This window comes from Rana temporaria, chromosome 4 (assembly GCF_905171775.1).
Source record: "Rana temporaria chromosome 4, aRanTem1.1, whole genome shotgun sequence".
Taxonomy (NCBI): domain Eukaryota; kingdom Metazoa; phylum Chordata; class Amphibia; order Anura; family Ranidae; genus Rana; species Rana temporaria.
The window spans coordinates 188,811,317-188,833,287 of record NC_053492.1 but is presented as its reverse complement, the minus strand read 5'-3'; the positions used below and the strand labels follow the sequence as shown (position 1 = coordinate 188,833,287).

Genomic DNA, 21,971 nt, shown 5'->3' with positions numbered 1-21,971 from the left:
AGTGTGTAGAGGATATATATACATCCCAGGTGTTGTACATATATTTATACACTGTATAGTTTAGCTAGATCAGTTCTTCCTAATTTACTGGCAGGCAGGTGATTGTGCTAGCTGCAGTATTCTTACGTGGTTTATTGCCTGTGTCCTCTGTAGTTTGCACCTAAAGCTACTTGGTGTGTACTGGCCGTGTGCTCTGTAGCTTGCACCTAAAGCTACTTGGTGTGTACTGGCTGTGTGCTCTGTAGTTTGCACCTAAAGATTCAGGAGCAGTGATTTTAATGATGCTGGAAAAAAAGCTGGAAAAAAGTTTTAAAAATGGTTGTTTTTTCAGGAGTCCTGAAAAAAACAACCGTTTTTAAAACTTTTTTTCCATTGATACATTTTCCCTGGGGCAAGACCCGGGTTCTCAAAGACATTTTCACAGGCATACTATAGACACCCAGCAGGTACAATATTTAAAGGAATTTTTCATTTTTATTTAAGCATCATTAAAAAATCACTGCTCCTGAAAAAATTACCGTTTTTAAAACTTTTTTTCCATTGATACATGTTCCCTGGGGCAAGACCCGTTTTACAACAATAACTTGCATATTAGGCTTTAAAATTAGCACTTTTGAATTCGAACATTCGAGTCCCATAGACGTCAATGGGGTTCTAAATGTTCGCGCGAACGTTCGGTCCGTTCGAAAGGTTCTGGTGCGAACCGAACGGGGGGTGTTTGGCTCATCCCTAAAGACCATTGCGCAGATCAGAAGTCACCTCTGACCACTATTTTTTACAAAGGAGGGAGGCTCCTTTAACAAAGACCTAATAGCTGGAGAATTCTTGCCAACCTTGCAAGTTTCTATAATTTTTTGTAACACTCAATGTCTATGTTTATTAAATGCATATACCTTATATCTTGTTCTTCTTTCCTTAAACCAAAGCCATACTTTGTGTGAACATCTGCACAGGAGAGAGACTCATCTAGTATGCTGGAATTAGAACATCATATGGCATGAATTCACGTATGTGATTGGTAATATAAAATGTAATTGTCCCCTTTATTCCATTCAACTTACCCAATCTTTTTAAACATGCTTATAGAAGGAATCCAAACATAACGTATTTTCTGAACGTCTAAATATCGTACCTGTATTATAATAAAGTATCAATATGATAATTAATGCCATGTGCATTTTGATAATGAAATTAGGTGGTAACACATCTTACCATGGAAAAAAAAAAAGCTTGCTAGATATTGCATTTAATTCGCATATTTTGAGTCAATCCATCCAAAACTAACATATTGTATTTGTCTGTAGATGCCTTGGCTTTGAATAAACCACTCATGTCTCTTACACGATCTGGGGAGTGAGGTCTCTGATTTACCTTTTACAGATAAGGCAGCAGGAGTAGAGATACAGACTTTTTAAGAAGAGATTAGGATCCTGGCAGGGCTCTTCATGCATTTCTGAGCCAACAATCATCTACCCATCCAAACAGAAGTTTTGGGACTGTGCATTTACCTTTCCTTCTGGCTTCATTATTGATCTATTGAAAATTGAATTTTCATCTTGAATAGGCTGATGACATGGTTTTTCTCCCATAATAGTAGGTTGGATCACAATCACCTGTTTTTTTATGTACTGTTTAAGATCATCCTGTAGAGAAAGGATGGCAGTTATACAATTACAAGCACAAACATTTCTCAAGAAAGTCTTTGATTTACTGTCTGTCTGCTACTCTATCAAAGTTGTGCATGCTCCTGAACCCACAGCTTTAGGTGAGATAATGACTGTAGGTGGTGCTAAGGCACAGAAAAAATGTATAACGCTTATTGCAGCTTTAATTTTATATGTATCCTTTGCCTATGGAATATGCATTGGGACTGCATTTAAATGTTTGTCCTGGGTAACTCTGACTGTTACCTGTGCCTATATGCTCTTATACATTATTTGCATTTAGTCTGTTGGGGCAACTGGGTATGCAGGGCCCACTGGTTACTAAGGGCATCGGCACTTGGTTATAGCAAACAGTTACAAATAGGCAGGGTACAGAAATCCGTGTCCCTATTTTTAACTCCCACAGTGGTCTTAGATTAAAGTGCAGTGTTGTGGCTTGATGAAACTCTGTTTTCTAGGAGCAATGGCTGTACAGGCAACCGTTCGCGATATCTCAGATGACGCCCCCAAATGTGGCACATCCCCCGTAGGAGCCGCTGATGAATAGGGATCCCCCACCCATCCAAGCACACCAAATTTCAGACTCACTTTAGACAGGAAACAGTCCAGCTTTGTTTTGTATTTTATTAGGGGTTAATAAACTTGGATGGGGATGGGATGATTATGGAATACCCACTTGATTGGAACAAACCTCTTCAGGGACACTTCAACTATATACACTATCTGTATACACTCTTCCTCCAGGATATCACTTGCTTGCAGTAGATCAAGCTAGAACACTGTTTGATGAATCTGGCCAGATCAAGCAAAAGCCCTTTACAGGCAGGTCCCACGGCCAATTTGGTGTGTAGAGAAAAAGTCCAGTGTCCAGCTATGTTCCTATGGCTACTGATCCCAGCCCCACCTCTTCAGGTACTGCTCAGTACCCATCCTGGCTACTTCCCACAGTCCTCCCAGACTGTCACACTCACCAACCACCCGGCTGTCTTTTCCCTGGAGATCTCTTGGACGTGCTAGCTGGCTCCTGCTGTCCTCACTCTTGCTACCATGCCTCTGGACAGGACTTCTCCTGGGGCAATCCTCAATACTCCAGGTAGCTCCTCCTAACCTCCCTCCTATTCTTTTGGAAGCTTCTCCAAGGTTCCCGCAAGTAGGGGGAGGCACTAGAGGTGCTGCCTGATGAGTCCTCCAGCCTCCCTGAGTCACTCATCCTGACCCAGATTCAACCCAAGCCGGTTCTCAGCCAGGCCAAATTTGCTTACACTAACAAAAAACCTATTTACACTTTCTAGCACACTAGAGGGTGCTACACTAGGATAAGGTTTGGGTTCACCTGTGACATTTTAGATGAAAACCTTGCAGGTTTACTACCAGAAATAAAGAACACATACTGTATAACGTAGTGTATAGTCTTTGCCCCTGGCCAGATGATTCACAGAAGCCAGTAATTTGGATGAATGTATAAACCAGCAGCAATTTGCCCATGTGTGGTAAAGCTGTTATGTGCAGCTGACAGTTCTGTGTAAGCAGAGATGCTGTGTACTTTTTTAATTTTAATTTTCTTAATTTGTCCTCTCTGGCAATCCCCAAAATTGAATAACATGATGACCATTCCTGAGATTTTCTAAACTGTTCTCAAACCAAACCCAGGCAAATTAGCTATCTTCTTTTAATTTCCTGTGCACTTAGAGGAGCTTCAGCCAGATATGTAAAAATCAGCAGCTACAAAAACTGATAAAAACAGACAGTTACCTGCCCAGAGATCCAGCGATGTGCTTACTCCAACCAGTTTCTTCTTTGGTCCCCAATGCCGGCATATTAACTGTGTGCAGTTGACTGTGACTCCCTGAGGCTTCACAGCTACTCATTGCTCATGGGTAGAGTTGAGCGGACACCTGGATGTTCGGGTTCGGACCCGAACCCGGACTTTGAAAAAAAAGTTCGGGACCGAACCCGAACCCGGACTTTGACCCGAACCCCATTGACGTCAATGGGGACCCGGACTTTTGATTACAAAAATGTCTCTAAAAAACTAAGGGAAAGGGCTGTAGGGCTGCAAATGGCAGTAAAATGTCGGGAAGAGCATGGCAAATACTCTGGAAATAAATGTGGATAGGGAAATAACTTAAAATAACATAAAAAAAATAAAAATAAAAAATATTATGATTTTGACCTTGGAGGACGAGGACCATACAGTTTTGTTAAAAATTATTCAACCCCCCAATGCTGTAAAGGGTTTTAGGGAATTTAGTGTACATTTGTAATTGTATTCAGAATGAAATCCTACAAGGACTTCATAAAGAACCATATGCAACTAATATGACATCAATTGGTTTTGTAATACTGTAGTAAATGCAAAATTCAAGGCAAAGGGCACTGTTGAAACGCTACCTGGTCGTGGCAGAAAGAAGATGCTGACTTCGACTGCTGTGCGCTACCTGCAGCGTAGAGTGGAGAAAAGTCCCTGTGTGACTGCTGAGGAACTGAGAAAAGATTTGTCAGATGTGGGTACTGAAGTTTCTGCTCAGACAATACGGCGCACACTGCGTAATGAAGGCTTCCATGCCAGAACTCCCAGGCGCACCCCTTTGCTGTCTCCAAAGAATAAGAGTCGACTGCAGTATGCCAAAAGTCATGTGGGCAAACCACACAAGTTTTGGGATTGTGTTCTGTGGACTGATGAAACAAAATTAGAACTGTTTGGGCCCAGGGATCAACGCTATGTTTGGAGGAGGAAGAACAAGGCCTATGATGAAAAGAACACCTTGCCTACTGTGAAGCATGGCGGGGGGTCAATCATGCTTTGGGGCTGTTTTGCTTCTGCAGGTACAGGGAAGCTTCAGCGTGTGCAAGGTACCATGAATTCTCTTCAGTACCAGGAGATATTGGATGACAATGTGATGCAGTCCGTCACAAACCTGAGGCTTGGGAGACGTTGGACCTTTCAACAGGACAATGATCCCAAGCATACCTCCAAGTCCACTAGAGCATGGTTGCAGATTAAAGGCTGGAACATTTTGGAGTGGCCTTCGCAGTCACCAGACTTAAATCCGATTGAGAACCTCTGGTGGGACTTAAAGAAAGCAGTTGCAGTGCGCAAGCCTAAGAATGTGACTGAAGGTGGAAGCGGCGGTGGAGGAGGAGGAGGAGGAGGTAGCCAACACAGCAGGTTTTGGTTTTTAATTGATTTATTTTTTAAATTAAGGTAAACCCCAAAATAGTGAGACAGATCTAGGGTTGCTACCTCATCCCTTTAAACCTGAACACAGAGTTACACAGGTTCTGGGGCTAATTTAATGTCGATAAGGTACCAAGTGAGTTTAATTAGCAGCACCTTAATCAGCCAGAGAGCCTGTGTAATTAATATGTTTTTGCTTTGAAAGGGATGAGATGGCAACCCTAGAAAGCTCAGAAAAAAACAATGGCTGGGTAAGGGCGGCCCGGTGTCTATTCTGCACAAGGTATAGACAAGTCCTGTGGGATCCATGCCTGGTTCATTTTAATGAACGTGAGCTTGTCCACATTGGCTCTGGACAGGCGGCTGCGCTTGTCTGTGATAACGCCCCCTGCCATGCTAAATACACGTTCAGACAATACACTGGCCGCAGGGCAGGCCAGCACCTCCAAGGCGTAAAGGGCAAGCTCAGGCCATGTGCCCAATTTGGAGACCCAGAAGTTTAAGGGGGCATAGCCGTCATTCAGTACGTGTAGGGGTGTGCTCACATACTGCTCCACCATGTTGCTGAAATGCTGCCTCCTGCTAAAACGTTCCATATCAGCTGGTGGTGCTGTTTGTACTTGGAGTCTCCACGTGGGATGTGGATGCGAATGTGCAAAGATATCCTAGACAAGACCTGAGAGTGTGCCAAAGGTCACGTGGTCAGTACGCCTAAAAGGGGGCATACCCAAGAATGAAATGAATAAATGAATGAAATGAAATGATAAAGAAATAAATAAAAAGGGGGACAGGAGGGTGGGGAAAACAGACAGGTCCGGCCACGGCAGAAAGGAGAAGGAGGGCGGGTTTATGAACCCCCCGACTCCTCCTACAAACTCAGGCCAGCCTACGGCGGGCCTTCCCATTTGTACTTGGAGTGTCCACGTGGGTTGTGGATGCGAACGTGGAAAGATATCCTAGACAAGACCTGAGAGTGTGCCAAAGGTCACGTGGTCAGTACGCCTAAAAGGGGCCAAAAAAGCAAAGGATACAGGGGTAAATAGTGAATATGTTTAATGCAAAAAAACGACAACCTAATCAGTCAGGTGCATGAAAGCACGAGCCATCTCAACCTGCCGATCTGGAATGTATCTGGCATAGCAAGCCGAATTCCACCTCCCCAACTTTCTTATGACATGGGCCGGGATCCCCTGACGGGATGCCGCCGAGGCTGCCCCAATCCTGAACGAGTGACCCGACCGGTTTGCCGGGTTCAGCCCCAAACTAGCCCACAACATGCGGCAGTGACTAGAGAACTGGGCCGCCGTGAGGGGAGCCACCGGGAAAGGGAGCAAGGGACTGTCCATGGTTTGTTGCAGATCAATGCCTTGAGCTGATCTAAAACCATCATGGGGCACCATGCCCCACCGATCTCGAAATACGACACATTGGTGCCAGCCCCAACCTGCTGGGTCTTGCAAGCTGTTAAATGCAGATTATAACAGTGCGGGTGTCTGACCAACTGACTGACCGTAAGGATCCGGGAACCAGGGCCGGAACGGCAAAATTCGCCTGGCCTAAGGAACCCAAAAAAGGCTAAGTAAATGGCTGCTTTCAACACCACACTGAGGAGCCTCCCGAAAGGCAGCCCATCCAGTAAACCAGACATGCTGCGGAAGATGTGCCCTGTGACTGGGAGACGGCAAGTGGTAGCTGGAGGACACCTCCTCTGGACACCCCTCAATGCAGCCTTGATGACATGGGTTGAGAAGAGGGAAGGACGATTGGGATCCTGCAGGGACAGGTGGTGCTGCACCCCGGCGAGGTATGTCCTGATGGTGCCATGAGACAATCTCAGCCGAGTGTGGCAGTAAGTGACAAACGCCAACAAATAGCGGACATCGAGGCCGTTGTCACAGGGGTGCAAGTACTCAAAAGCCAGGAAGGCCTTCCAGGCCGTGGCGTAAGCCTTCTTGGTGTTGCTCGCCAGAGACGCCCCAATTAAAACTGCCGCATCGAGCAAGAGGGTGTTCAGTTCAGCATTAGCAGAGACGCCCGTGGGGATGGTGTGGCCTGTGCATCGGCATGCGGGACCTGTAGAAAGAAAGATGGGAAATTGAGCCGTGACAGAGCATCCGCCTCACCATTCTCCACCCCACTGATGAATTTGCATAGGAAATGGAATTTGTGATACAGGGACAACCAGATTAACCTGCGTACCAGGGACATGATGACCAAGGACCGGGACCTCCCCTTGGTGATGATCTCCACAGCCGCCTGGTTGTCCGTGGAGAACACCACTGTCTTCCCTGCCCAAGAACTGCCCCACACCCAGGCTGCGGCCACTATGGGGTAGATTTCGAACAAGGCAGAAGATTCCGTAAACCCAGGGATGGCCAAGACATCCTCCGGCCAGGGACCTGCCAACCAATGGGTGCCAAAAATAGCAGCGTAACCCACTGTGGCCGCCGCGTCAGTTCCTACCTGGGGAGAGGAACAATACTCCCCGGGAATGAACATGGCGACCCCATTCCAGCATCGAAGGAATTCGTCCCACATGCGGAGGTCTGCCAACGCGGCCGCGTCCAGATTGACCCGTGAGTCCGAATCCGGTGCCGATGGTAACAAGGCCAATAACCTGGAAATTAAAGATCTACCCTGCGGGATGATATGCATGGCGAAGTTTAACATGCCCAGAAGAGACAATAACTCCACCCTGGTACAAACCCGAGAGACCCTGAAGATGTGGATACACTCTCTGATTCTGGTGAGTTTGTCAGCCGGGAGCCTGGCCTGCATGGCTTTGGTGTCCAAAATGACCCCAAAAAAGGTGAGAGTCCACGCCGGGCCCTCAAGCTTTTTGGTTGCCAGTGGCACATTGAGCGCTGAAAACACCCCCAGCAGCTTCTGCAAATCCACGGGGGCTCGCCGGGGACTCTCGATGAGGAGGAAGTCATCCAGATAGTGAATGACCGCATAGCATCGCTCCTCATGGACGAGAATCCACTCAAGCGCTTGAGCAAACACATCGAAAAGCCATGGACTGCTTTTGGACCCGAAGGTGAGTCTGGTGGCAAAGTAGTACAACTCTCTCCACTTGATCCCGTGCCACTGCCAGAGTGACGGCGTGATTGGGAGGAGTTTGAAGGCGTCCGCTATGTCCGCCTTGGACAGCCAAGCACCCTGCCCTACCTCGATGACTCGCTGGATGGCCTGATCTATTGACGCATATTTGAGGGAAAACTCTTCCGATGGAATTAATGAATTGAGGCTGGGCACAGCGGAGCAATGAGGGGCGGACAAGTCATAAATTAATCTTAGTTTATTGGAGAACTTTCCCTTAACCAGACCCAACGGATTGACCCTCCAAGACTGGAAAGGAGACACAGCGAAAGGGCCGATGACAAAACCCTTGTCCAGTTCGGACTGGAGTAAGGTGTCCACCGCCCCCATGTCCCCGCAACATGACCTGAGATTGGGACATTCAAAGGTCTGCAGTGGCAATGTAATGAACCCGGTGTGGAAGCCATGAGTAAAACCCTCAACCAAAAAGGGGCCTAGCTCCGCGGATGGGTGGGAGGACAGCCAGTCCTGCAGCAACCCAACGTTGATGCGGCTCAGTCAACTATTTTTGCTCAGTCTCAGTGAACAGGTAGACTTTGGATGGGCCCTGAAGCATCCTGAACAGATATGCAGCAACCGGCACTGACCGTAGTTGCAGACCCCATGGTTGAAATTGTTACAAATAGGGGATTTCCCCAAATACTGGATAGGCCGACCCAACTTGTCAACAGTGGCTGCCTGTGCAGGTGCTGGAAGAGACCCGGGGAAAGCTCTGGAAGTGCCTGGGAGGGCCGAAGCTTCCGAGTTGGGGCACCAATAGGCCGTGTGGGACGACGACTGGCAGGTGGCGCAAACCGGTGACCTCAACCCCGCAAAATGGCGGCAGAACAGTTCCGTGTTTACACGGCTCCAAACAGCCACTACCTGGTGCTGGGCCCACAAAGCGGCAGCCTTGGCGGAAAATGAACGGTGGTAATCATAGAACGCCGAGCCTCCGAATGTGTGACCCAACTCCACTACTGCGTAGAGATAGTGGTCCAGCTCTTCTCTCCTAAGGGGACTCGCAGAGCAGACTATATCCCTGAACAAGCTGAAAGCCAGCACAAACTCAGGGATAGAGAGCTTCCGGTTCAACCTGTGATCCCTGGCTTTGATGATCACGGAAACGTCCCCACAGGCGTAGGACTTGTTGTCAGCCACGTCATGAGTGGCTATCAACAAGGACGCCAGGTTGATGTCCTTCCCATCGAGGATGTCCTTCCTAATGCCTGCCGGGATGAAATGAGCTGGGGTGACAGAAGGGACACCGGGACTGGTACCTGACAGCGGAGGCCCAGGAACCGTGGGAACCTCAGGGACAACCAAGACCTCCGGAACAGCCGGGACCACCGGGGCAAGAACTGGGCTGGCCTCTAGCACTTCCACCCTGGCCCTTAGATCCTGAAAAGAGGCCGCTAGAGAGTTAAGGGTGGAATGGATTTGCGTCAGGGATGTGGCCCCCGGAATCCCAGCTTACCTTCACCGGAAGTCCTCCACCTAACACGACAACCTTGCGTCTGGCACCTGAAACAATAGATGCAAGGGACTGAAGCGAGTCAGACCCCCTCTGGAACGAACCAGGTACAATGAACGTGCTACGAAAATGCCACGTGAAGCATGAAAGATGGAAAAGGTGTCCCATACCAGACGGTTGAGGAGAACTTGCCACTGATCAAGCTAATTAAAAACGAAGCATCTCAAACCGTACATACCCACAAACGTGGTGGGTGACTCCCCAGTGGAGACCCTACCCTCCCCCCCTCAACCTTGAGGAACCCACCCCCTCCCCACTTCCAAGCGACACCTGCGTGAAAGCTAAGTGAAGTGGAACCAGCACCCTGCGTGAGAAATTGATTAAAAACAAAAACAACTGCATGACACTCACTGCAACAGTTTAACAAGAACCCTGTTGTTTACGTAAAAGTAACTGTACGAAAAATGTCCTGAAACAGAGAAGGAAATGATAGACATGACGGAAAATGATAGATATACATCAAAAACGAAAATGACAACATTGCTGAGAGAGACAACAAAACACCGAAAAGGAGATCGTACCATGACTGGCGTATCCAAGGCACGCATGCGATCTGCTGGCTCACCTGGAAAGGTACTTTGTTCACCTAGAGTGGTTCCCCCCAGGGAGACCAGGACCTCTGAGTGACACCTACAGGGCTCTGTCCCAGAAATTGCACCTGAACAAGCTGCTGCATGGAGGGATGAGGGGGGGGGATCAACAGATACCTCCTACCTGGGACACATGTAACATTTTTGGAAAAAAACATTTAATACACATGGTGATGAAACAAAGAAAATCAAACAAAAAGAAAGTTCCCTGGCTGCCACCTGAGAGAAGCGCCCCCCCTCCCTCCCTCCTCACCAACCATGCTACCAGAGCCAGAGAGCCACTGGACCCCCCCCCCCTCTCTATGTGATGTGATACTGAGTCAGCCAGTAATGAAACCCCCCCTTGTCCATGCGATGTGATACTGTGTCAGCCAGTAATGAACCCCCCCCCTTGACCATGTGCTGTGATACTGAGTCAGCCAGTAATGAACCCCCCCCCTTGACCATGCGATGTGATACAGAGTCAGCCAGTACTGAAACCCCCCCCGATACCTGTACGAGGTGGCCGAGCGAGAAGGCGGAAGAACCAACCCGAGAAAAACCGAACGGTCGAGGAGCCGTGAGGCCGCCGGGAGCCGTGGAGCCGTGGAGCCGTGGGGCCGTGGAGCCGTGGAGCCATGGAGCCGCCTCTCTGCCTCGTGGAGCCGGTGAGTCACCTGGTGATGACGTCACAACATAGGAAAACAGACAGGTCCGGCCGCGGGAGAAAGGAGAAGGAAGGCGGGTTTATGAACCCCCCGACTCCTCCTACAAACTCAGGTAAGCCTACGGCCGGCCTTCCCATTTGTTGTGGCGTGCTGAAAAAGCTTTTCCACATTTCGGCCATGCTAACCCTGCCTTCTGAGGTGCTGGCGGTGCCCCTGCTGCATTGGCGACCTCTTCCTCCTCCTCTGCCTTCGCCTTCTGCTTCCACTGTGCCCCCGCTGCCAGGTGGGAATTGCACCAGCAGCGCGTTTAACAGCGTGCGCTTGTACTCGCGCATCTTGCGTTCACGCTCCAGTGAGGGGATTAAGGACGGTACATTGTCCTTGTAACGGGGATCCAGCAGCGTGGCCACCCAGTAATCAGCACCTGTCATAATGTGCGAAACACGCCGGTCGTTGCGGAGACACTGCAGCATGTAATTGCTCATGTGTGCCAGGCTGCCCAGAGGCAACGAAAAGCTGTCCTCTGTGGGAGGTGTATCATCTGTGTCCTCTGTATCTTCCCAGCCACGCACCAGTAATGGCCATGAGCTGGTCTGGATGCCATCCTGCTGTGAACATGGTTCCTCCTCCTCCTCCATGTCTTCCTCCTCCTCATCCTCCACTGCATCATCCTCCAGAACTGTGCCCTTGCTAGACAATTGTGTACCTGGCCTTTGTTGGTGCACAAACCCACCCTCGGAGCCACTTGTGAATGACTGCCCTGAAAGCCTTGCAAATGATCCCGATTCCTCCTCCTCCTCCTCCTCCTGTGCCACATCCTCTTCCATCATCGCCCGTAGCGTTTTTTCAAGGAGGCATAGAACTGGGATAGTCACGCTGAGAGCGGTGTCATTGGCACTAGCCATGTTGGTGGAGTACTTAGAACAGCGCAACAAGGCACACAGGTCTCGCATGGAGGCCCAGTTATTGCTGGTAAAGTGGTTCTGTTCCGCAGAGCGACTCACACGTGCGTGCTGCAGCTGGAAATCCACTATCGCTTGCTGCTGCTCGCACAGTCTGGCCAGCATGTGCAAGGTGGAGTTCCACCTTGTGGGCACATCACAAATGAGGCGGTAAGCGGGAAGGCCGAAGTTACGCTGCAGCGCTGCCAGGCGAGCAGCAGCAGGGTGAGAATGCCGAAAGTGCGCACAGACGGCCCACACTTTCTGCAGCAGCTGTGGCATATCGGGGGAAGTTCTCAGGAAACTCTGCACCACCAAATTCAGCACATGCGCCAGGCAAGGGATGTGCGTCAAACCGGCTAGGCCCAGAGCTGCTACGAGATTTCACCCGTTATCGCACACCACCAGGCCCGGCTTGAGGCTCACTGACGCCAACCACTCATCGGTCTGTTGTTCCATGTCCCTCCACAACTCCTGCGCGGTGTGTGGTTTTTCCCCCAAAAAGGAAAGTTTTAAAACTGCCTGCTGGCGTTTACCCATGACTGTGCTGAAGTTGGTGGTGAATTTGTTACGCTGACTGGATGAGGAGGCGGTAGAGGATGAGGAAGCGGAGTAGAAGGAGTTAGGAACAGGAGGCAAACTGAAGCGCCCTGCAATCCTCAGTGGTGGAAGGACATGCGCCAAACTGCTATCCGCCTCAGGCCCAGCCGCCACTGCATTTACCCAGTGTGCTGTTAGGGAGATATAACGTCCCTGACCGTGCTTACTGGTCCACGTATCCGTAGTTAGGTGGACCTTGGCACAGATGGCGTTGCGCAGTGCACAACTGATTTTGTCCTCCACTTTGTTGTGCAGGGAAGGGATGGCTCACCTGGAAAAGTAGTGGCGGCTGGGCACGACGTACTGTGGGACAGCCAATGCCATCAGGCTTTTAAAACTCTGTGTCTCCACCAGACGGAATGACAGCATTTCAAAGGCCAGTAATTTTGAAATGCTGGCATTCAGGGCCAGGGATCGCGGGTGGGTAGAGGGGTACTTCCTCTTACGCTCCAGTGTTTGGGAGATGGAGAGCTGAATGCTTCCATGGGACATTGTGGAGATGTTTGGTGACCCAGGTGGTAGTGTTGCTTGCCGGTCCTCTAATTGAGGGGTGGCAGGTGGCACTGTCACTATGGAGGTGGATGAAGAGGCAGAGAGGCCTGAGACTGATGCAGAAGAGGAAGCAGGAGGAGCCAGAGGCCTTTCTTGGTTTTTGAGGTGTCTACTCCACTGCAGCTCGTGCTTTGCACTTAGATGCCTGGTCATGCAGGTTGTGCTCAGGTTGAGAACGTTTATGCCTCGCTTCAGGCTCTGATTGCACAACGTGCAAACCACGCGTGTCTTGTCATCAGCACATTGTGTGAAGAACTGCCACGCTAGGGAACTCCTTGGACCTGGCTTTGGTGTGGTCCCTTGCTGCGATGGGCAGTAGCAGGCGCACTGTCTAGGGGACAGACACTTTGCTTTGGCACCCTGCTCCCTCTTCTGCTGTGCTGGTGCCTCTTCCTCCGAACTACATGGGTCACCTGCATGAGGTTGATTCCATGTCGGGTCGAGGACCTCATCGTCCTGCACATCATCTTCCACCCAGTCTTCACCACTGCCCTCCTTGTCGGTCTGCACAATTGCAAAAGCACCAGCAGTTGGCAACTGTGTTTCATCATCATCATGCGTGCTGTGATGGTCCCCCCATGAACTCATCCTGAAATATAAGTAGTTGGGCATCGGTGCACTCAATCTCTTCCCCTTCTGGGGCTGGGCTAGGTGGATGACCCTGGGAACACATGCTAACAGACTCATCAAAAAGAAGAAGAGACTGCTGCATGCTTTGGGGCTCAGACTGCTTGGCTGATTTGCAAGGGGGTGAGGTGAAAGACTGATGGTGGACATCGGCTGCAGGCGCCAACTCTGAACTTTCAGCACAAGACTGGTTGGAAAACAATAGACATGTGCATTCGTTTTCGTTAGAATGCATTTTTGTCCGAAAATCAGGTATTTTCGTTATCGTTTTAACGAACGAAAATGAAAACGCAAGAAACGAAAACCGAAAGATCCGACATAAAAAATGCTTTATTTTCGTTTTCGTTCAGATCCGACGATTTTCGATGATTTGACGAATTAAACGACGGAAATTCGACAAAGCATCGAAAATCGTCGAATTTTCGTTGTTCAATTTCTACCTGTTCACTGTATTCAGAACGACAATTTTCGATGCTTTGTCGAATTGAACTACGGAAATTCGACAAAGCATCGAAAATCGTCGTTTTCGGACGAAAACTTTCCCGACGAAAACTACATAAATCAAAACGATTTTCGGGAGTAACTAAATTAATTTATTTTCCAAACGAAAACGAAAAAACGAAACAAAATATTCCAGCCTGCACATGTCTAGAAAACAATGTGAAGGAACTGGAGGCACTGTCAGCAAGCCAATCTACTACCGCCTGTTCTGCTCCTGGCCTCAACATTCGTAGAGCTGGATTAGGCCCAACCAAATATCGCTGCAGGCTCTGTCAGCTACTTGCACCTGAGAAAGGTGTTTCACTTGTGCTTGTAGCTGGCACAGATCGACCACGTCCTCTCCCTGTAACAGGAGCTCCACCAGCAGCACCACGACCGCGGCCACGTCCCTTATTTGAAGTTTTCCTCATATTTCTCAAATTTAGGGTCTTGCCCTAATTTTGAGAAGTTTTAAATACAAAAATAGTGTAATATGGTGAAATAGGCAGAGATTCACCTATATATTTCTCTACCTATAGCAAGAAGCAGGAACCCAGCCCTAAACGATGCACTGGCGGAGTGCTGGTGAAATGGGAAGAGATTCACCTATATATTTCCCAAATTTAGGGTCTTGCCCTAATTTTGACAAATTTTAAATACAAAAATAGTGTAAGCTGGTGAAATAGGCAGAGATTCACCTATATATTTCTCTACCTATAGCAATAAGCAGGAAGCCAGCACTAAACAATGTACTGCACAGACAGTATATCACAGGGGACAGGTGGAGTGCTGGTGAAATGGGCAGAGATTCACCTATATATTTCTCTACCTATAGCAATAAGCAGGAAGCCAGCCCTAAACAATGTACTGCACAGACAGTATATCACAGGGGACAGGCAGAGTGCTGGTGAAATGGGCAGAGATTCACCTATATATTTCTCAAATTTAGGTTCTTGCCCTAATTTTGAGAAATTTTTAATACAAAAATAGTGTAAGCTGGTGAAATAGGCAGAGATTCACCTATATATTTCTCTACCTATAGCAATAAGCAGGAAGCCAGCCCTAAACAATGTACTGCACAGACAGTATATCACAGGTGACAGGTGGAGTGCTGGTGAAATGGGCAGAGATTCACCTATATATTTCTCCACCTATAGCAAGAAGCAGGAAGCCAGCCCTAAACAATTTACTGCACAGACAGTATATCACAGGGGACAGGTGCAGTGCTGTTGAAATATTCAGAGTCACCTATAGATTGCTGACTGCCCCTATAGGAAAATTTCAGGAACCTGTCCCTGAACTATGTACTTGACAGAAAAACACAGTATATCACAGGTGCACAGGTGGTGGCAGGTGCAGTGCTGTTGAAATATTCAGAGTCACCTATAGATTGCTGACTGCCCATATAGGAAAATTTCAGGAACCTGTCCCTGAACTATGTACTTGACAGAAAAACACAGTATATCACAGGTGCACAGGTGGTGGCAGGTACAGTGCTGTTGAAATATTCAGAGTCACCTATAGATTGCTGACTGCCCCTATAGGAACATTTCTGGAACATGTCCCTGAACTATGTACTTGACAGTAGGGTTGAGCGAACCCGAACTGTAAAGTTCGGGTTCGGTACGGACTTTGGGTTTTTCCCGAACCCGGACCCGAACCCGAATAGTTGGAAAAAGTCCGGGTTCGTGTTCGGTGTTCGGGTATGTTTCGGCGCGCTGCACGGCAGCCAATCGCCATTCGTGTTACAACTGTGACTGGGAACTGATCACAGCCATGCCTACTTATGGCATGGCTGTGATTGGCCAGTGCAGCATGTGACCCATCATGTGACGTGCCTCTAGATTAGATAGAGGCACACAGCACAGATCGTCACTCTGCTTCACTGTAGATAGGGAAAGGCTGGTGGAATCTGCTGCATAGGGAAAGTTAGGTGTATCTGGCTGGATTTCACTTATGTTAGGGAAAGGTTCCTGATTGTTCTTCTGAGGGAAAGTGTTAGGTCTATGCTGTTCTACTGATACAGAAATATCAAGAGGCACACTTTATTAATTTGATATCTGCATCATCTTATTGTATCTGGCTCGTTGTCACTGCTGCACTTATGTGAGGGGAAGGTTCCTGAATCCTGATTGTTCTGAGGGAAAGTGTTAGGTCTATGCTGTTCTACTGATCCAGAAATATCAAGAGGCACACTTTATTAATTTGATATCTGCATCATCTTATTGTATCTGGCTCGTTGTCACTGCTGCACTTATGTGAGGGGAAGGTTCCTGAATCCTGATTGTTCTGAGGGAAAGTGTTAGGTCTATGCTGTTCTACTGATCCAGAAATATCAAGAGGCACACTTTAATAATTTGATATCTGTATCATCTTATTTCTGAATATTTCAACAACAGTACACCTGCCACAGCACCTGTGCACCTGTGATATACTGTGTTTCTGTCAAGTACCTTAGCAGGCAGGCACAGTTTGCTGAAATATTTGTTCTGTAGGGCCAGTCAGCACTAAAGGTCAAAGTCAGCATCTTCTTTCTGCCACGACCAGGTAGCGTTTCAACAGTGCCCATTGCCTTGAATTTTGCATTTACTACTGTATTACAAAACCAATTGATATCATATTAGTTGCATATGGTTCTTTATGAAGTCCTTGCAGGATTTCATTCTGAATACAATTACAAATGTACACTAAATTCCCTAAAACCCTTTACAGCATTGGGGGGTTGAATAATTTTGAACAAAATTGTATGGACCTCGTCCTCCAAGGTCAAAATCATTATATTTTTTATTTTTATTTTTTTTATGTTATTTTAACCAGTTCCCGACCCCCGCATGTATATATACGTCCACAATATGGCACGTACAGGCACATGGGCGTACATGTACGTCCTCGCCTATTAGCGGGTGGGGGGTCCGATCGGGACCCCCCCCGCTACATGCGGAGGTCGGGTCCGCTCGGGGAGCGATCCGGGACCACGGCGCGGCTATTTGTTTATAGCCGCTCCGTCGCGATCGCTCCCCGGAGCTGAAGAACGGGGAGAGCCGTGTGTAAACACGGCTTCCCCGTGCTTCACTGTGTCGGCGCATCGATCGCGTCATTCCCTTTATAGGGAAGACACGATCGATGACGTCATTCCTACAGCCACACCCCCCAACAGTTGTAAACACATACTAGGTGCACCCTAACTCCTACAGCGCCACCTGTGGTTAACTCCCAAACTGCAACTGTCATTTTCACAATAAAGAATGCAATTTAAATGCATTTTTTGCTGTGAAAATGACAATGGTCCCAAAAATGTGTCAAAATTGTCCGAAGTGTCCGCCATAATGTCGCAGTCACGAAAAAAATCGCTGATCGCCGCCATTAGTAGTAAAAAAAAAAAATTAATAAAAATGCAATAAAACTATCCCCTATTTTGTAAACGCTATAAATTTTGCGCAAACCAATCGATAAACGCTTATTGCGATTTTTTTTACTAAAAATAGGTAGAAGAATACGTATCGGCCTAAACTGAGGAAAAAAAATGTTTTTATATATGTTTTTGGGGGATATTTATTACAGCAAAAAGTAAAAAATATTGCATTTTTTTCCAAATTGTCGCTCTATTTTTGTTTATAGCGCAAAAAATAAAAACCGCAGAGGTGATCAAATACCACCAAAAGAAAGCTCTATTTGTGGGGAAAAAAGGACGCCAATTTTGCTTGGGAGCCACGTCGCACGACCGCGCAATTGTCTGTTAAAGCGACACAGTCCCGAACTGTAAAAACCCCTTGGGTCTTTAGGCAGCAATATGGTCCGGGGCTTAAGTGGTTAAGTTATTTCCCTATCCACATTTATTTCCAGAGTACTTGCCATGCTCTTCCCAACATTTTGCTGCCATTTGCAGCCCTCCAGCCCTTTCCCTTAGTTTTTTAGTCAAACGTCCGGGTCCCCATTGACTTCAATAAGGTTCGGGTCAAAGTCCGGGTTCGGGTTCGGTCCCGAACCCGAACTTTTTTTTCAAAGTCCGGGTTCGGGTCCGAACCCAAACATCCAGGTGTCCGCTCAACTCTACTTGACAGAAAAACACAGTATATCACAGGTGCACAGGTGCAGTGCTGTTGAAATATTTAGAGTCACCTATAGATTGCTGACTGCCCCTATACGAACATTTCTGGAACCTGTCCCTGAACTATGTACTTGACAGAAAAACACAGTATATCACAGGTGCACAGGTGCAGTGCTGTTGAAATATTCAGAGTCACCTATAGATTGCTGACTGCCCCTATAGGAAAATTTCTGGAACCTGTCCCTGAACTATGTACTTGACAGAAAAACACAGTATATCACAGGTGGACAGGTGGTGGCAGGTGCAGTGCTGTTGAAATATTCAGAGTCACCTATAGATTGCTGACTGCCCCTATAGGAACATTTCTGGAACCTGTCCCTGAACTATGTACTTGACAGAAAAACACAGTATATCACAGGTGGACAGGTGGTGACATGTGCAGTGCTGTTGAAATATTCAGAGTCACCTATAGATTGCTGACTGCCCCTATAGGAACATTTCTGGAACCTGTACCTGAACTATGTACTTGACAGAAAAACACAATATATCACAGGTGGACAGGTGATGGCAGGTGCAGTGCTGCCTATAGATTGCTGACTGCCCCTATAGCTGAACAAAATTCCTAAACTATATGAAGCACAGCAGATGTCACAGGAATAAAGAGTGCTTGTTGAGATTTCTGGAGCAGGATACACCTAACACTGTCCCTAAGCAGCAACAGCAGCCTTTCCCTATCATAAGTGAAGCACAGTGACAACAAGCCAGATACCATAAGATGATGCAGATATCAAAGAAATAAAGTGTGCTTCTTGAGATTTGTGGAGCAGGATACACCTAACACTGTCCCTAAGCAGCAGATTCAGCAGCCTTTCCCTATCATAAGTGAAGCACAGTGACAATGAGCCAGATACCATAAGATGATGCAGATATCAAATAAATAAAGTGTGCTTCTTGAGATTTGTGGAGCAGGATACACCTAACACTGTCCCTGAGCAGCAGATTCAGCAGCCTTTCCCTATCATAAGTGAAGCACAGTGACAACGAGCCAGATACCATAAGATGATATTATAATAAAAAAGAATCCGCGCTTAGAATGAGGTTGTTGCTGCTGCCTCCCTAAAAGATCTCAGTATTGGGATCAATGGTGCAGTATATAAGTGGTGGGATGGTGGCGCTGCAATTTTAATTAAATCACACAAGGGTGTTCTCAGTCCCTGTGTGAACACAGGTGTTGGGTAATCTGAATGAGGGGTCAATCCAATACAGTGAACTTCCCTTGTTAGAGGACACAAATCCTACAGATTACCCTTATTACTGATGCCAATAGAGTTTAACTCCCACATAGATGGTAATTGACAGTGTGTCAAAGAACAAGGGCATATGTCAAGCCTAATGCCCCAGATTGTGGATGTCAGGTATTTTTACTATTCCAAAGCAATAAAAATTATGAAAACAACAAGAGATCTCTAAAAATAGTGAGGACGGACAGGACCCTGTGCAGGCGTCCTAAATCACGCTGCTACAGGAGTCGGCCAATATAAGGATGAAAAATAGGTATATCCTATGTGTTTTAGTGAACGTGTCACAACGTGTAAACAAGTATTAAAATAAATAAAAATAAAAAATGAAAATAGTGACCCCTATTCAATCCCGGGGTGTCCGAAAGGGCTCACCGCAAGCCTGCTAGTGTCCCTATATCCCAATGGTGATAGGAAAAAACCTTTATCAGAGTACCTAAAACTTTGAAAGAAATTTCTATATAATCACTGCAAAGTGAAATCTCGTACCAACCAGTGGACGAGACAATGTGCAATTGTTGCTATGAAAAGAAAAATGAAAAAAGAACTACAAAAGCCCCAACTCATAAAAAAGGTCATTGCCCATAGGCTAATCAGTGACGCCGCCCAAATGGGCGGACACTTACGGCGTGCGTAGCATCCACTGTAGCGAGGCATGGTAGGAACATCTAAGGGGCGGGACTATGATGTCACTACTCCAAGTTTAACAGTACAGTTCAACACGTCAGATGGTGGAATGTCGAGTGCTGCACACGATCGCAGTGTGCGCGCCACTGAACAACATTTGGACCACCACCCGACCGAGGAGCTGTATATACTAATACACATTACATATAAAATTAAACATTTAAAATTGAACGTTAGGTGCTAGGCTACAACGTGACGTTATGAACCAAACCTCACTATGAGTCTTTCGCGCATGCGCCCATCCAAGTGTTTACGCTCCACAGAGCGGCTCACCGTGATGGCCCTGCACGTCCAAGTATCTCCACTCCCTCTAGACCAATAGCAAAGTAACCTCACCACGTGAGGTATGTAGCTGTTGGTAATTAGTTCTAGCTGAGCTGGACATGTTTTTAGTGCGTCGGTGCCTATCTGAAAGCCAAAGGGGTATAACCCCTATCTGATTGACATAATGTTAAATCCATGTGGACATAAATTTTAAAAAAAATCCATTAGTGAAATAATGTCTTTTTGTATAAATGAAAATAAATAATAAAGGTGGAAAAAAGCTTGTTATATAAAACTATCATGTGTAACCACCCTAACCAAAGGGGTTATAAATATATATTTATAAATCAAAAAATAAAGTAAATATAAAATAAAAGTGAATCTTATTTTAATACGTGGGAGACCATAAAAAACGGGACGCCCTGGATTGATCCCCAATGCTTGGTTGGGTCTCAGTGCATACACACTTCGCTCCTAGTGTGGGGTGTTTAAGTAATGAAACTAAACTGGAATAAATTTAGTGTGAGGTGTTTAAGTAATGAAACTAAACTAGAATAAATTAATTATATAAATTAAAAGTGAATAATTTATGATCAATGGCTCTGGCACCAATGCTTTCAAATCTATGTCCAGCAACACGTCCATGATTATCTCATTTGTGTAGACAATCTGGTTATCTTCTGAGAAGAAAATAAAAATATAAAATATATCATAAAAAATGAAAATCAAGCATTATTTATAAAAGCATTGATGTCAGTGTCCACGTTGAGGCCATAGGGGAGGTATGTCCTCAACCTGTGGATCCATGCCATTTCAGTTTTAGAAATTTCTCTGATTAGAGAACTTCCCCTCCAGTTGGGCTTATATTTGTCAATGCCCACAAACAAAGTTCCTTCTGGGTTTCTGTGATGGACTAAGTCATAGTGTCTCGAAACCGAATGGTTTGGAAAGCCACTTCTTATTTTGGCTATATGCTCGTTCAGTCTAATTTTAAGTTCTCTTTTGGTCCTCCCCACGTACTGCAACCCGCATGGACATTGAAGCAGATAAATCACCCCTTTACTGGAGCAGGTGATAAATGGTTTTACTTCGTGGGTCAGTCCAGTGCTGGTGGAGGAAAATTGAGAGATCTTGCGATCTTGGCATTTGTTTAGGGAGCACACTTGGCAGTTTTTACACCTGTGATAACCAGTGAGATTTTGCCAGAAGACTCGTGTTTCCTTGGGGGGATCCTGTACACTTGGAGCCACACTGGCTCCCAAGGATGAGGCTCCTCGGAATATCACGGATGGTCTCTCTGGCAATACAGGTGCCAACACAAGATCGCTCTGTAATATATGCCAATGCTTCCTAATCAAATGCTTGACATTTCGGTGTTGTGCTGAAAAGGTGGTTATGAATGGCAAAGAAAAGGAGTTATTTTCTTGTCTGGTTTGAACCTTTAACAGGGATTCCCTGTTCATATCACGGGCAGATTGTACTGCCTGGTCCAATACCAGTGGATCATAACCCTTCTCAAGGAACTTTTTTGATAAAACAGCAGCCTGGGTATCAAAAACTTCTACGTCTGTGCAGTTGCGTCTGATCCTGGTATACTGTCCTTGAGGGACTGCCTTCAACCATGGACCATAATGGCAACTGTCCAGAGGTATGAACGAGTTCCTGTCGGTCGGTTTAAAAAATGTACTAGTGACAAACTTGTCTCCTACTATGCCAATGTTTAAGTCCAAAAAATTAACCAGAGTCTGACTTGCAGAGAAGGTGAATCTGATGCCTCTGG

General features: G+C 46.8%; 1 protein-coding gene across 1 annotated transcript in view; it reads right to left on the bottom strand.

Annotated features, from left to right (window-relative positions):
• Positions 1-21,971, bottom strand: part of LOC120936840 (probable cation-transporting ATPase 13A4) — a 299,354-nt gene that overhangs the window by 167,496 nt on the left and 109,887 nt on the right. Inside the window, exons 3-5 of the mRNA XM_040349544.1 lie at positions 1,509-1,643; positions 1,062-1,132; positions 894-974 (exon numbers count right to left, since the gene is read on the bottom strand). Coding sequence (XP_040205478.1) covers positions 894-974; positions 1,062-1,132; positions 1,509-1,643 — 287 coding nt within the window. The remainder of the gene's footprint in view (positions 1-893; positions 975-1,061; positions 1,133-1,508; positions 1,644-21,971) is intronic.